A 16,937-nucleotide genomic window follows, 5' to 3' on the forward strand; every position below is an offset into this window, starting at 1 on the left:
GAGGCTATGTGGACACTGAAAAATAGGTGATAGTCTTTGCCCCACCGCATCCTGCCCCCCACACTCAAACCCTGTCATATCTGGAGTGCTCCACTCCACACTGAGCTTGCCTCCAGAGTGCAGGGTTAGACAATAACATATCTGTTACGCTCTTTATGTTAAACGCCCTTTTGGTGGTAACCATTGTTGTATTTTTTTAATGTGATGATGATTTATTAATTCACCAAATTCAAATTAGCAGTAGAATGTAGACTCAAAGTCTTTCTCATTTATACCTGTGTAAACCACTCAACACTACCTACTTCTTGCTAAGTATAGTATATACAACAAATTATATTTTAACTAACATAAAAAAATGTAGCTGTAAACTCAAAGTACTGCAGGATTGCACGTGCTTATAGTTTGTTTTTTATAATGGACACACAGAAAATAATTCCAGTCATGGATTTCAGTAAGGCAAGCAAAAGGTATTCATATGTATAGGTGAATATTTTACATAATACATTAAAAACACATTGCTTAAAAATAGAAATTAAAACCTAACGGTGTAAATTTAGAGCATGACAACTCTAAGTGTAAGATAGGGAATTGTGAATGCTCGAATACAGTGCACACGTCTATACATGTTTTTAACCTCATAAAGTCAGAGTGAGAGCTATATTGTTCTATATTTGTGTAAGCTCCATGTTGCGCTGGGAAGAAAAGAAATAAGTTTTATGTCGAGAAATATTTTTTTCAGTCTTTGCTTCTCAGTAAATCATTGTAATCTCTTAGAAAACTAGTGATTTGTTTACTGAACACAAAAACAGTGTATGCACAACTTGCCTATATGCCTATATGAACTGTAGCCCCAGCCTTCTATGTCCATAAGAGGGCTATCTCTGAGTTGAATGGTCATGAGGTGCTCCAACATGGACCCTTCTTGCTGCCAGAGTAGCACAGACATTTCTAAACTAGGAGTATATCCAGACTTCCTTGGCTAGGATTTAGTCCCAGTATGTCTCCAATTGAACGTGCTGGGGAAATCCTGGGTCGACGTGATCATCAGATGCCACCATCAATGACTACTGCACTGCAGCTGCAGGCTGCACTCAAATCTGTTGTTGAGCAATTGAGCAACAGCAGATCTGGATACTTGTTCAGTCCATACACAGATGGGTGACTGCTTGCATCATGTCCAGAAGAGGCTATACCTCATATTAAACATCTTGTTTATGCCTACATTACAATGTTGTTCCATAACATCTGTTTAAAACACATTTTTTTTCTATTTTGAGTAGTATACATAAATTTCCCATTTATAAAAACATATTTATTTACAGTCAAAAAATACATATAAACTATATTAATCCTCAGATGCCATCTATAATGTATAACTATGATTGAATTAGATATTAGAATGTTGATCTGTATTTATGGGTTGGTTATTGGAGACTGAACACACAATTTCAATATACTTGCCCATTATATAGAACTCCTTGTGTTGCTGCCTTTGCACAATCATTACATGCAAACTTAATGAATAAGAAATTAAACTGAGTCTGTGGCTATTATAGGATTTTTAAAAACTCATGAACTGTATCTTGCGCTCGGCTGTTTCCAGAACGGGACAGTTCTCGGATTGCCAATAAGGGTGTTGCTGCTTGAGTTGCTCCGTAAAATGTGGTTCTATTATCAGGTCCATTAAGTATACCTCTGTGTAATGACACTCCACTCGCCAACATTTCTCTCTCGACCCTTCTCCTAATAACCCCTTTTACATTTCATTTTCGTTATTTAGCGGGCAGCACTTATCCTCAGCCACTTTACATTTAGCCAGTGATCAAATTAATGGAGTCAAAAGGCCTGGGAAGCAGGTACATGTCATACGGGCAAAGCAGTGGGACTAATTGTAGTTTCAGGGGAGGCAAGATGGGACCTAAAGTGATCCATGCTGCGCGAAAATGTATCGGAGCAAGGCTCACATATCCTCTCTTATGGTTTGTTGTCATAGTTTATTGTAGTCTTGAAGGTCTCTAGTGTCCTTATGTAAGAAATCAGTCATAGGTATGGGTGCAGAAGGGGATGATGCAGTTTAACACCAGCAACCTTGAAAAGGATAAGCGGAAGCGAATGGATGGATGGAGTGCATTAATCACAAAAAAGTAAATGAAAATAAATAATTGATGTGAACCCCTGATGTTTCTGATGTTTCATAATATCATATATGTCAGGAATCACTATGGCAGCATTTAAACGCAGTATGGTTTTATTTGGAGGCATTGCATTGTGTTTGTAATAATGTTACTGTCCGTGGATGTGACACATATAACAAAATTTGTTGTCTCTCAAGCAATCACTTCTGTAATTTCAAACATAGGTACATATATATAGTATATATAATATACCACCTAATTGATCCGGTCCAAACAGGGTTTGAAGTTGAATGAAAGAAAGTCGCACTGCACACATGCTCAATTAATTTAAGTACATAAAGTATAAAACCGTCTATTTAAGAGATGAAAATACCATGAGAATTTAAAATGCTTTAAAACAATATAAAATGCTATGACAAACAGGCCTAAATGCCTTAAAAAAAGACAGTTTAAAAGCGCATTGTGCAGAGTGCTGTTACTGTGCATCTAGTGACTTAGAGCTATTGTCTGTAACAAGATTATAGAAGCACGTTCTTTAGATAACAGACAGTTGCCTCGCTTCCACATGGAAACTTCTGATTAGGTTCTGATTAAGGGACTTGCAATCATCTTCTCCACGTTCAAATTTTACATGACCAGAAATCCTAACCTTGACTGAATGCAGTTCTTTTTTCTCTTTTTTTTGTAATGCTGTTTAAATTTAGAAAAGCATCACTTATTACATCTTTGAAATTCTTGGTTCAAATGTGCAACAATGACCAGGAAATACAGAGGACATTTGTCATCCTTAGTTGTCCCATTCATCTCAGATTTTATTTTTTCAGTGTGAGTTGGAGCTGGAGTCTCAGAGTATGAAGTGTGATTTATGCATGGCACTTGGTACTGGAACTGCACGAGATGGGGTAAAGCAGTTCCCCTCACCCCCACCCTCCCCCTTTGCCCCGAGGATGCATGAAATTAAGCAGAATGACTCTACTCATCCGACTATAAATGACGGACACCTAGACACCCGCGTTCAGTGTGCCAAGAATCACAATTTTGGATTTTATTTTTTCGTTTTAATGTGAAAAATTGAAGTGTGACATTTGTCTGTTGTGGCTTGTTTTAAAAGGGAGCGAAATCCTCTCACTGCTGCTGGTGCTTTGAAAGCACTTTAAAATTTTTTACCCCGAGTCAAATTGCGAGGGAAAAAAACAACAAAAAAACAAAAAACAATAGTCTGTGCTGTTGTTTTTCATTTTGTCGTTTTTCGTCTTTGTCACAACGACAGGGAGGAGTACTTTAAAGCACCATTCAATGAATATTAAATGAGTACTCCTCCCGCCTTTACTCGTCAATCCTGTCAACACAGAGAAGGTTCAACAGACGACTTCAAAGACAAATTTCATTACACAATCAGTGCCTTGTCTCTACTCATCTGATGGACCGCACCTATCTCTGTGATGCTTATTACTGTCAGTAATTTGGCTCTGCAGTTATCTCAATAACAAATAAAACCGCAGCCTCCCGTGGTGATGTTAAATCAGTTTAGCATTTCACACACAACAATTTCTGCAGTCATGTAGCTGTTCAAAGCCGATGCACCAGTATGAGACCCAATTCCAGCAAGCATGTGACCCTTCTCTCTCTGCTGAAGTAACACTTTTATTTTGGCTTAAATGCATATTCACTGTTAAAACTGTGCAGCGATTCACAATTGCACTAATTTGGGCAACGTTGTGGTAAAGCTCTCTTCCTTTTCTGCAAATTGCAGTTCTGCTGCGTGAAGAGGTGGCCCAGCTCCAGGAAGAGGTGCACCTGCTGCGGCAGATGAAGGACATGTTGAATAAGGACCTGGAGGAGACCCAGGGAGGTTGCTCGGCTGACGTGCTCTCTGCCACTGAACTCCGTGTGCAGCTGGCGCAGAAGGAACAGGAGCTGGATCGAGCCAAGGAGGCTCTGCAAGGTAAGGACTGTCAGGAAACAAGAAACTGTGTGTACTGTTTGAAACACAGACTTTTTTTTATTTAAGAAGAAATGTGGAAAGTTCTTGTTATTAATTCGATTTCTTTACAACATTTTCTGATCGGTAGTAGCAACCAGTTTTAATAATACAGGTAGGTAACATTTAGCCCAGGAGTTTGCTCACTGTGTGAAGACAAGCACCTCCTGACCGTTTCATCTAGTGACAAGCTTTTGCCTACAAGAACAATTAAATTATATTTCTACGAACAAAAGAAGGGTGAAAGAAAACAAAATACTAAATGGAAAGGTGTAGGTCTTAACCTTTAAATTGATCTTGTTTTTCATTAAAAATTGGAACATGGACATCATCACTTACAGTCTGATTTCATGGCACTATTCCACTGATGCTCTAGAAGAAGTTTTCATCTCGGGCTGACAGATTATGTGCTCTACCCGTCTTCTTCTTCTTCATGTAGTCTTTTTTACATGTCAGCTTCAATGAGCAAACTTGTTTTTCACTTGTTTCACTTTTTAGAAGCACAGGGGAAGCAATATTCAGAACCTCTGTTATGTCAGCCTGAACGCATTTTCACTTTTTTTCATCATTCCTATGGAGACTCTTTAAAAAGCCTGTTTTGGCTTCCTCATTGTACACGATTGTATCAGTTTTTAAAGTCCAGTGCAGGCTTCTCTCTTACAACATCTCTCATCACCACTTGCTCAGCTTCACGTGGATATAAACATGTTTCCTTGTATAGAAAAATGGGGGCTGGACAGTAATGCAGATGGCTGATTGTAAGGAGATTGCACAAGCCTCTTGGTTTGAACTGATTCTGATTTATTAACATGTGCACAGTGGAAAGAAGAAAATATGCCGGTGTGCATATTTCATAAACCGAATGGTAGCTTTGCATATGCACTTGTTTTTTGTGCAGGATAAGAATGTTCTCATGTGTGTATTAGTCAATAAGTATCACTGAGTTTCTGTAATATTGTAATATAAGTCTTTTGGTTCCTGTTGTAATTTGAATATTTTACTTTTTCCAGTGCTCCCCTGTCTTTGATCCCTCTGTGTTTGTGTCTTCACCTCGCAGTTTGTTTTGCTAATTACTTTTCTTAGTGTGCTTGTCGTACTTTTTACTTCCTGTCTGTTTCTTTCCCTGATTCCCTGAGTGTTTTCACCTGCTAATTGCTTCCTCCTCTTTTTCGCCCTCGTCTGTGTCCTGTTCCCTAATTAGTGCTCTGTGTACATATAGTCCTGTGCGTCGCCTCTCTGTTTGCGGTCCTGTGATTAAGCTTTTTTGTGGATCTTTTTTTTTTTTTTTGTTGCTTTGTATTTTCGGTAGTGTGTGTGTTTCTTTGGACTCTGTTCATCCCTTTGGAATTGTTTTTTTTGTCGTTGATATTCTACACTTTGGTCCTTTCCTCACCGCTACTCCTGGAAAAAAAAAATGCAGAACAAGTGTAGGTTCAGGTAAATGTGTCCTGTTGGGGGAAACAACACAACACAATTTTTAAAAATAAGTGGCACATTTCCCTCTTCCTTGGTCAAAGCATTTAATTTAGTATCCTGTTGCTTTAAATCTCTTGTTTGCTGCTCCCGCTCCTGCTGAGACAAAACCTGTGCAGCCTTTTGCTCCATCGGGCTTTTCTTTTCTATTCATCATAATGTTAACATAAGTGTCTGTATTAGTGTGGTTGATGCAGCCCATTAGTTGCATTATGGTCCATTAGCATGTGTTATGCTAGAGAGATGGAGTTATATCTCAGGGTGAGAGGAGACGCAGATGCTTGGACTATTTAAAAAGGAAAAAGAAAAAGCTCTCCACGCTTTTGGCAAATCGAGCTGCTCTTCTCCAACTGTGCAGCATGACACAAATACAGCTCAACATAATGTAGAAGATTCAAGAAGGTGATTTTAAAATAAATAACGTTACTAAGGTGTCTGTAATAGCTAGCTTCACATAGATCTTTCATCTCCCTGAAGTCTCGTTTTTGGCTTGGTCATATATCTAACTAAAACGTGAGGGCAGGTCATTAAATAAAATAAGCCTTTTTAACTTTTTATCTAGGATTGAATTGGGAATATGCACACCAGTGACAAAATAAAGTTTTAATGCATTGGGCCAGCGTGTGCCATCAAAACAGCGTACTGGTGTCTTGGTATTGATTGTCCAAGCCTTTAGGACACTGCTGGAGGGATGGACCCACCAGCCTTCTAAGACATTGTGTAATGTGGTGCTTTGATGGTCCAAGTAGAGCGCTGTTGAACATGTTGGTCAAAAGATGATCATCGTTGTCAAACCATTCATTGTCCTGTGAACAAAGGCGTTACATCCTGGAAAAAAATGTTCTCATTAGGAAGGATGTGCTTCATCACATAATGAAGGTGGTCACTGACAACTTGGTACTGATTTGCAGTGCGGCCAGACGTCTTCTTTTTTTTTTTTCCTTTAATTTGCTACCTGTCTTTGCTTACATGCTGCTTTCTCAGAGAGTCTGCAGTTAGTAAAGAAATGAACATTGCCAGGCAGTTTAGAGTGGATTGCAGGGCATCAAGCAGAGATGTCATCAGTGTGGCAGTGAATTATTTTTTTCAAAGAATTATCGCCCATGGAATGAGGCAGAACACAAAAACTACCATTTGGTATCAGACAAAAGCATGACATGCTGTCAGGGGATTTTGTTGCTGCGACATTTCACTTGACACTTGCAGCCTACGCTTTTTGGAAGAATTGAACGAAAACAAAATGGACTGGGGCAGAGTAGAATAGAGCACACATCAAATAAATACTTATCTCTTCTTCAGCGGGATGTTGGCTGTCTGAACATAGTGCACACAGGTTCATACAGTCATTTGTATGACTCAGGCCTGTTAATGAAGGCCAAAGCCTACCAGCCCCAGCAGGCACTGACGGTAATCGGCAGCTAATGAAAGCTTTATAAAAGCGGACTTTGGTTGGCTTACGAGGGCCAGAAACGTTAAGCGGGGTGGATCTAGTCTACAATTAAGCTGGGTATGTGGGAGGACAAGAGGAAATTGGGTGTTGTCATATTCAGGTTTCGTTCTGCTGGGGTAAGTTCACCAGGCGAATTGAAGTGACTGTGAACTTGAGTATGAAGTCATTCCTGTTGCTATTTTTCATTTTGTGTTTTCCCTCCCCCTCTGGAAGGCATTTCCTTTGAGGAACAGAAGGACAAGCTGATATTCAGTCAGAGCTCTTGGTCAGTTAGATGACCCTCAGCCACTCTTTCTACTTGAATTGGGTTTGGATTTCTACTGTTTAGATTAAGCTTTTTCTTTTTGATAAAGATTATAGGTAGGGATAAATCAGGTGACCCTGAATCCCCCCATAGTTACGCTGCAATAGGCCTAGGATGCTGGGCCACCTGTTTTCAATTACTATGCATTTAAATGCAAGTTATTATTTATCTGTAGCTCTTCCACAGCGTGTCTTTTGTCCCATCTTCCTCCCCTCAACCCCAACTGGCTGTCCCTCCCAGAGCCTGGTTCTGCCACAGGAGTTTTTCTTTCCCACTGTCGCCAATAGCTTGCTCATACAGGGTGTGACTGTGGGGTTTTCTCTCTATTATTGTAGGGTCTTTGCTTTTTACAATATAAAGCTCCTTAAGTCAGCTGTTGTTGTGATTTGGCACAATATAAATAACATTGACGTGAAAATTGAATGAGATTTGCATTCACATGTAAACGAAGCAAAACTGTTTACATGTTATTGTTATTTTCCCACTGGCCTGGTCTTTACAGCAGAAGTTCGTTTCAGCTCTTTTGTAAGTCTGCAGTTGTCACTCTCAATCTTCATGCACTGAGACTACTGCACACTCCAAACGTATAATTTCTGAAGACAGCTGTGAAAGGCCAGCAACTGCATTTCCTAGCTTTTTCTTTTTGTGCTGTTGGCTTGGGGTGGGTAGCAGCTAGTGAATGTTGGCTCTGGCCTCAGCAATATTTACAGTTGTTTCTAAGTAGAAAGTAGAAACACATCTTTCATCCTTCTTTTGTTGTTTTTGTTCCTTTTCCAACTTCTGCTTCGCAATGCATTCAAGTTTCTTGCTGCCAATGTTGGCACATGGTACTGGATCACACTGATGACGATGTTTTTGTGTGTATTAATATCTTAATAGGCTGATACCGTTATGAGAAAGCATGAACAGAAAATTAGTAATAAGAAAATAGACAAAATATTTCTAAAAGGAAAGAAACAGAGAATTATCAGAAAAAATTATGCTTTGAAGGTCTTTCAAAGTTTTTTCTTCAGACTGCAGTGGCAGGATTTTAAAAAACAATATCTACAACAGAAGAACATCTGAAGTCATGACCATTGAAAATATGAAAACATCCAGCAAAGGCCTTACACAGGACCCGAAAGGATGCATGTCAAGAAGCCATCCTGATGAAGGAAAAGACTGACACTATAGACTGACACTATCAGTCATGGATTGGCCTCCCCAGAGTCCAGACCTCAACATCATTGAGGTCTGGACTCTAGAGAAAAAGGCAATAAACTCCAAAGAAGAGCTTTGAATGTCCTTCAAGAAACCTGGAGAACGATTCCTGAAGACTACTTAAAAAGAATTACAAGAAGGTTTGGCTTAGAGGGTTCAGACTGTGCTTAAGAATAAAGATAGTTATACAAAATCTCAACTTTCAAGCTCATTATAATTGTACAAAGTCTGCTTTTTCCTTGCATACTACAGTCCCAATCAAAGGTTTATGACCACTTGGAAAAATGGGAAAAATCATATTTTGCATGGTTGGATCTTAACAAGGTTCCAAGTAGAGCTCCAACATGCAACAAGAAGAAATGGAAGTGAGACATAACATTCTTTTGAGCATGCAATTTATTGAAAACAGCGAGTAAACTGAAACAGGCTGTTTTACAGCTGATCAAAAGTTTAAGACCACACCTCCAACAAACTCAAACTCCCAGAAATCAAAGTTCCAAACATCAACTCAGTAATGAGTATATTTCCACATATGATTGCCCATGTTTCAGTATTTCCAGTTTCTGAGGAAATATTAAAATTAATGAGGGGTGACTCAAGACTTTTGCAGAATTCTATACATGGAGGATTACTAATGTACAAGTAATTTCAGTTTTCATTATGTGTGTAGAGTACATCTCATCTCTGCCTGAAAAACTACTGCAAAAAAGCTCTGGGTCTTATTATGCAGTGCATGAAGGCACACGTTTTTAAACAGTAGCAGCTCTGAATGGTCAGAATCATTGTTGGCATGAGAACCCACCCAGAGCTAAAGGTCTTAAATTCAATGAATTGTCCAAATAGAGGCACGCAATCATTTTTTTCTCAGTTTCTTTTAAATCAGGCTTTTAAGCAACCGAACAAGCGCTTTTTTTTAAAAGATACTGAGTCCATTAGTAATCAATGTGTGCTTGACTTTGATGCCTTCCTTTACATCTTGGAATTTGGTAGATTTAAAGTACTTAGGTGTAACTCAAGTGTTAATCGTGGGCAAGGGGGCCCACTTTTAAAATGTTGTCTTCTGTCAGGTATTGGCTTTTTCCAATGATCACATCAGCAATTATTTACAAGTCTCTTCTATGCTAGGTGCAAGGAAATAAAAATGTTTATATGTATGAAAAAAAAGTTCCTCTTTTCTTTTTACTTTTATTCAAAGGGTTTGTAACAACGCTAAAAAAAAGACTTGACGGACTTGGAAATAGTTGTTTTAGAGAGTCTGATCATAAAAAAAGAAGATAGGCCAAATGTTCTTAAGAATACCTCATTAATTACAGCAATTTCCGTATGCTGCCAATTGATTGGAGCCGAGATGTTGACTCTATTTGATTTCCCTCAGTTTTCACAAGGCTGGCATATTGTGAGGATCCCACCAGATGCTCCTGCAGAGTGCTTTTCCCAGAAGAATGAGAGCCCTGGGTTTTTTTTATTGAAGTGCTACCAACAATTATTGTGAAGCAGAGAAGCTTTGTCTTTTTTTTTTCCTATTTTTTTTTTGTTTTTTAGTTCTTCTTTGTTTTAGTGTGGTTTTGTTTTGGATGAAGAAGCAAGCGGCTGAAGTGATGAAGTAGCGTGAAAGAGATGGATCGTTCCTTCCTTTGCTCTTTGCCACTTGAGATAATACCTGTTTAATTTGGGAATGGATCACTGAAGCTATGTTGCCACTCCTACCTCGGTTCAGATGGTTTGCGGCTAAATTGCATGCAGATTTTCTTGTGCCTATGAATACGAAATAAAGAAGAGGTGAACGCTACTTTTCAGTGCATTTGCACTCCAGTTATTCTTCATTTTCCTCTCTGCGGTCTCTTCCTTTATCTCCCTCTCTGCCTTTATTTGGTGTGATGCCCACATCGTTTAAATGTTAAGGCCTGAGTTCGCTTCCACTGTGAACCGGGCTTTGGTGTGTGAACGCTATAATTGTAATCGAGGGTAGTTGCCAACCTTTTACAATTGCAGGTTTTGTTATGATGTCCATGGGCACTCAATTCAACCCAAGAGCTGCATTTAATGCCCCTCACACAAATGACAATGACCTGATTCATTTTTGCCAATCATAAAGCGGTGTTACAAAGAGAAACTAAGCCCCAGCTTGGTGAATGCAACCAGGAAGTTCTCAAAAGGTGTTTATACGTTTACGCAACTCTCATTTCTCATCAAAGTTTGGTTTAATGAAGTTTCAAAGTGGAGTTGGCCCTCACTGCTGTTTTTAATTAGCTATTTTCACTTTGGCTATTACTATCACTGAGGGACTTCAAGTCAAGCCAGAGCTCATATGAAAGCAGTAGACAGCTATGTATCATCAAAGCACAGTCTGCCGGCTCTGTTTAGTGTCATTTCACGCTACACTGTACTTAGCTTAGCTCTGTCCTTGACTACAAGGCCTCTTTCCTTGTTAGGTGTTAAAACACCAGTGCACACATACAAAAGCACACACACTCTCAGCACCACTGAATCTCTTCAGGTTTCAGGTTCAGGTTCTTGACCCGACGACCTTTAAGCAAATAAGGTTTTTCTTAACTAAGAGCTAGTGGGACAGTCAGAGCTTTTGTGACATATTTCCTCAAATGCACCTACACCTTTACAACTTTTTATCCAGATAGTTTTGTTTAGCTTGCACTTAAAGGTCCTGGGTGTGCCCGGGTAGTGGGGATTTATGCTTAAGTGGGAAATCTACACCATTGCTATGTTGTAACCACAAGCCACACTGAAAACGTATGATGTAACCTATGGCATAACTCGATGTGTGCTGGTGTAACGGCACATCGCCTTGACACAGCCATCGATTATCGATTCCACCTGTGCGTTTCTAGCTGTTTTTTTGCTGCAGTCTTTGAATTTATCAGTGAGAGAATAACAGTTATTGTCTCAATAATATGTACTCACAAATGTCAGCAAATTCCCAGGGGGAGGTTGCTGAAACTGTTGGAATAGATATGAAAGAATCCCAGCACATAATGCACCAGTACTAGCATAAATGCCCGCATAAATGACATCAGCCACAAAATCTATGTGATTGGGTGAATAAAGGTTGTAGTAAAAAGTGCACTGAGTTTTCAGTTATAGTAGAAAAGAGCTCTATAAGTACAAGTCCATTTAAAACTATTACATTTACAATTAAGTAAGAAACCTTGTTTGGTTCATAGAGGCCCATTGTGTTATTTAGATGTATCTTAGCAATCTGTCAGTCCTGTATGTATCATGTATGTATATCTAAATTCTTTCATGTTTGTTTCATGGGGAACAGTTAAACTGTTAGAGCCTGTGTCTTTCTGTCTGTGACGACAGCATCATAAACCCAGGAATACTGTTGCTTGAGTGGGAAGTCAATTAGCTCAGCATGAAAGGAAATGTACTCAAAAAACCCTGAGGTCACGAGTTTAAGTCATCAGTGAAGTATATATTTTTTTGCTCATTCTTTCTCCTGAGGATGTTTTTTTCATTTTATTCCAATCAGTAAACATTAGAAAGCAACTCTTGAATACAAAGCTTCTCTTGCTAGAAAGACTAGCAAAGAGACAGCCTTCAAGAAGAACCTCAAACCAGTTGAACGTCCAATTTGGAACTTTTTTTTCACCCCAAACAACAGCAAAAATCCCACATCAACAGTTAGTCAGTGTTGAAATGTTTGCTAAATGCTGAAATCTTTTTCCACAGTAACATTAGACTGCTTTCATGTTGAATCCACCGACGACAGATTTCTCTCCCCTGGTGCTTAAATAGCTTGTATGTCTGATCTGTTTTCATTAGCTACAGTGGGGCAAAAAAGTATTTAGTCAGCCACCGATTGTGCAAGTTCCCCCACCTAAAATGATGACAGAGGTCAGTAATTTGCACCAGAGGTACACTTCAACTGTGAGAGACAGAATGTGAAAAAAAAATCCATGAATCCACATGGTAGGATTTGTAAAGAATTTATTCGTAAATCAGGGTGGAAAATAAGTATTTGGTCAATAACAAAAATACAACTCAATACTTTGTAACATAACCTTTGTTGGCAATAACAGAGGTCAAACGTTTACTATAGGTCTTTACCAGGTTTGCACACACAGTAGCTGGTATTTTGGCCCATTCCTCCATGCAGATCTTCTCGAGAGCAGTGATGTTTTGGGGCTGTCGCCGAGCAACACGGACTTTCAACTCCCGCCACAGATTTTCTATGGGGTTGAGGTCTGGAGACTGGCTAGGCCACTCCAGGACTTTCAAATGCTTCTTACGGAGCCACTCCTTTGTTGCCCGGGCGGTGTGTTTTGGATCATTGTCATGTTGGAAGACCCAGCCTCGTTTCATCTTCAAAGTTCTCACTGATGGAAGGAGGTTTTGGCTCAAAATCTCACGATACATGGCCCCATTCATTCTGTCCTTAACACGGATCAGTCGTCCTGTCCCCTTGGCAGAAAAACAGCCCCATAGCATGATGTTTCCACCCCCATGCTTCACAGTAGGTATGGTGTTCTTGGGATGCAACTCAGTATTCTTCTTCCTCCAAACACGACGAGTTGAGTTTATACCAAAAGGTTCTACTTTGGTTTCATCTGACCACATGACATTCTCCAAATCCTCTGCTGTATCATCCATGTGCTCTCTGGCAAACTTCAGACGGGCCTGGACATGCACTGGCTTCAGCAGCGGAACACGTCTGGCACTGCGGGATTTGATTCCCTGCCGTTGTAGTGTGTTACTGATGGTGACCTTTGTTACTTTGGTCCCAGCTCTCTGCAGGTCATTCACCAGGTCCCCCCGTGTGGTTCTGGGATCTTTGCTCACCGTTCTCATGATCATTTTGACCCCACGGGATGAGATCTTGCGTGGAGCCCCAGATCGAGGGAGATTATCAGTGGTCTTGTATGTCTTCCATTTTCTGATGATTGCTCCCACAGTTGATTTTTTCACACCAAGCTGCTTGCCTATTGTAGATTCACTCTTCCCAGTCTGGTGCAGGTCTACAATACTTTTCCTGGTGTCCTTCGAAAGCTCTTTGGTCTTGGCCATGGCGGAGTTTGGAGTCTGACTGTTTGAGGCTGTGGACAGGTGTCTTTTATACAGATGATGAGTTCAAACAGGTGCCATTCATACAGGTAACGAGTGGGGGACAGAAAAGCTTCTTACAGAAGACGTTACAGGTCTGTGAGAGCCAGAGATTTTCCTTGTTTGAGGTGACCAAATACTTATTTTCCACCCTGATTTACGAATAAATTCTTTACAAATCCTACCATGTGAATTCATGGATTTTTTTTTCACATTCTGTCTCTCACAGTTGAAGTGTACCTCTGGTGCAAATTACTGACCTCTGTCATCATTTTAAGTGGGGGAACTTGCACAATCGGTGGCTGACTAAATACTTTTTTGCCCCACTGTACCTTACAAAGGTCAGATGTCTTCTCCACAAAGATGTCTGATCCCACGGTAACACGCCTTGCTTTACAGCGAGGATTGTTAAATAATGCCAGTGATATCAACGCCACACAGCCCCATGAGTTTGTTTTTACTGAGGAATTGAGGAGGTGAGTGCACTGTGCTGCTCTGAGGCTCCTACATCATTATTCAGCTGGCAGATTTAAAATCCCAAACCGCGAACAATGGACTCCCTCCAATGAGCCGATGTCTCTTTTGTTCTCTCCCAAAATAATTATGTTAAGAGCTGACTAAAAGCCTGTCCCTTCTCTTTAGAGCTGAAGTTATACGCAGTCGTGGGCTAATGTTAATGTAGCGATCATCATTTACAGAGGAGCGCGTGTTTGTGTTTTAGCTAAAAATGCTATCCAAGGAACTTAAGCTTAAAGGTCACAGCACAATCACAATTTGAAATTTACTGATATCCATTTTTTTAGAAGTGCTGTAGATTCAGTGTATTTTTTGCAGACTTCCATCACTTAGAAGTCTTCCTCAGAAGAAAAGGTGATTGTTAAGGGTGAGCTGGCAACACATAGAAAGGAAATGTTATTTGTCTGTAATCCTGGCTTAAATCTTGTTATGTGAGCCACCATAGATGGGGCACAGCAGATAATGAGGGATGTTATTTAACCAGAAGGATGCAGTGAGTGGGATGTGAAAAACACACTGTGTGAGCAACAACAACATGGCTGAGGTTGTTTTTTCCCCCCTCTTTTATAATCAAGGGTGATAAAGTCTTGCTGCCTCTAGAATTAACAAGAAAATATTCGTCCTTAATGTGTAATATTCATATAGCTTTGAATTACAAACAGCTCACCTGGCTTCACCAAGAGGTTCAAACTATGCCTCCCAAGATTCATAAAGCTCACCCATTAACTTGTTATATGTTGTGTGATTGTTCCAACAAATGCCACTTTATCTTGTCACAGCGCTAAGCAAAGAGGCTACTTTTTAAATCTTGCAGGTGAAAGAAGTATCCATTTTTTTCCTATTTAACTATCCACAAGAAAGCAAATATACATAGTTTGGAAAATGTCAAAATATTCCGTTCTTCCGAATGAGGGGGGGAGGGGGAGGGGGGTATGTATTACACAGCCAGTCAGTGCTCATTATGATAATTTGAATGAATTGTTGTCAACATGCTAGAAACAGACCCCAAATGTTTTCATCCTAAAAAACGGGTTGCACTCCTAATAAGGTTAATAACCTGCTCTTAGCTATTTTTAATACTGGCACAAGCTCCCTGAGGAGTCCAGTGTTTCTGTCTAGCAACCAGTGACTTGGCTCACTCATTAAGTCTCTCAGTAGCATCATAGAGGAGCCCGGCAGACAAAAGCTTTTAGCACACTCTAGTAATAGATGTTCACATTGAACTACTTGAAATTGCAAGGACTCGGGTATCAGAAGAGCCTTTGTGCCGTGAGTTTTAAAAATATATATATTATGTAGAAAGGGATGTTGTAATCAGGTGTTTGTGATTTTCCACATTGGGTTGGACTTTTTAAGGGGAATGTTTTGCAGATGTCCTGATTCGCTTCTTTTCTGCTTATACAGGCTGACATTTCTTTTTGCACAAATACAGTTTTCTCACAAAGGCAAACATTTCTTTTGATTTTAGGCAAACAATTTGCAAAGCAAGTGCTAAACATTTGTAAAATGCAGTGTGGGCCAAAGAAAAAAATCTTTCTTCAGTGCGAAGGATTTAGGTGCCTTTTTAAATACAAAAAAAAATAAATGTTATTCTTGGCAACAAGTTGCTTTGTCGGTGTTAAGAGCATAGCTAGACTGAAGGTTTAGGTTTGAATTGCTAAAAGAAGGCTGTGTAGTAGTGTTCATAGTGGGCCTGTAGCAGCATCTAAACCACTTCCCCAGGAAAGCAGCAAAACACAAGAGGGAAGATAATGCAATGCATCAGACTAACAATGTAAGGTACTGCTGGGTATATTTTAGTCTGGGAATGTTTTGTTACTCTGGAGTCAGACACCTGTACTGAATCTACTGCACTTTGACAGGTTCAGAGACATGCTCTCTGACTTGCACTTTTTGTGTGCAGGGGTTCATACTACTGCAGGATAATGACCACACATTTCAAAGCCTTGAAAGGACTACTTGATCACCAGAGAAATCCAGGGAGTGTTGGCTTTCTGTCCACAGATACCTAACCATAACCCAGCTGAACATTTATGGGGGGCCCTTGAAGACTGAGAATGCAAAATGGGCTGGAATAACATGCGTTAGCAGGTTTAGCATGTCCTTGCAAATCAAGTAGATGGACAGTAGGCATACTAAGGTATTGGGAAATCAATGTAAAAGTTGAACTTTTAACTCAAACCCATGAATTAATTTTTCCTGAGTGATATTGGATTCAAATGATCTGCTATTCAAGTACATTCGCAGCAGTCAGCGAATAAGACAGATGCTTGCACAGATGTGTATCATTTCTTTATGAAAAGTCTCTTAAACTGCTTCCTTCCCGTGTCATCCTCCTCCTCCACCTCCACACACATTAGCTTCAATTCTGTATGGTTCCCAGGTGGTTCTCTGGTTGTTTCAACTGGTAATAATTCTTGGAGGCTTGAACTGAGCAACAGAGTATGTTAGTCATTAATATGTCTGTCAGCAGGAGTGCTTCCCCATCTCTCCTACATTCGTGCGTGTAACGTAACAGTCTGAGCCCCCGGAGCACAATTGTATGTTCAAAATGTTCATAGGTAGGTCAGAAGCAGTAACTAACAGTGCTAATATGATTTGCAAGTGTGAATGAACCCGTTCAAAGAGTCACAGTGAGTGCTTTCTTGCATCCAGCACCAGGAGGGTCGCTGTTGCCAAACGATCACAGGTGCAGGATGTGAGGCAGCAGAAGTGTTTTTGGCTCATCTCAAAGACGGCTTTGATTTCACTTCCTGAGGCAGGTGCTGGAAGGTTTCCTGTTTCTCTTGGTCAGTGAAGGATGTTTTTTGTCTTCAT

General features: G+C 40.0%; 1 protein-coding gene across 8 annotated transcripts in view; it reads left to right on the plus strand.

Moving 5' to 3' along the window:
• Positions 1-16,937, plus strand: part of kazna (kazrin, periplakin interacting protein a) — a 196,269-nt gene that overhangs the window by 156,514 nt on the left and 22,818 nt on the right. For all 8 annotated transcript variants that reach the window (XM_086278819.1, XM_086278818.1, XM_086278821.1 and 5 more), the window contains one exon: positions 3,889-4,080. In XM_086278819.1, coding sequence (XP_086134945.1) covers positions 3,889-4,080 — 192 coding nt within the window. The remainder of the gene's footprint in view (positions 1-3,888; positions 4,081-16,937) is intronic.

The sequence above is a fragment of the Aulonocara sp. 'chitande type north' Nkhata Bay genome, linkage group LG20 (assembly GCF_057382095.1).
Source record: "Aulonocara sp. 'chitande type north' Nkhata Bay isolate Kocher_YH1m ecotype deep benthic linkage group LG20, A_spYH_male_GT1.1, whole genome shotgun sequence".
NCBI classification, from domain to species: domain Eukaryota; kingdom Metazoa; phylum Chordata; class Actinopteri; order Cichliformes; family Cichlidae; genus Aulonocara; species Aulonocara sp. 'chitande type north' Nkhata Bay.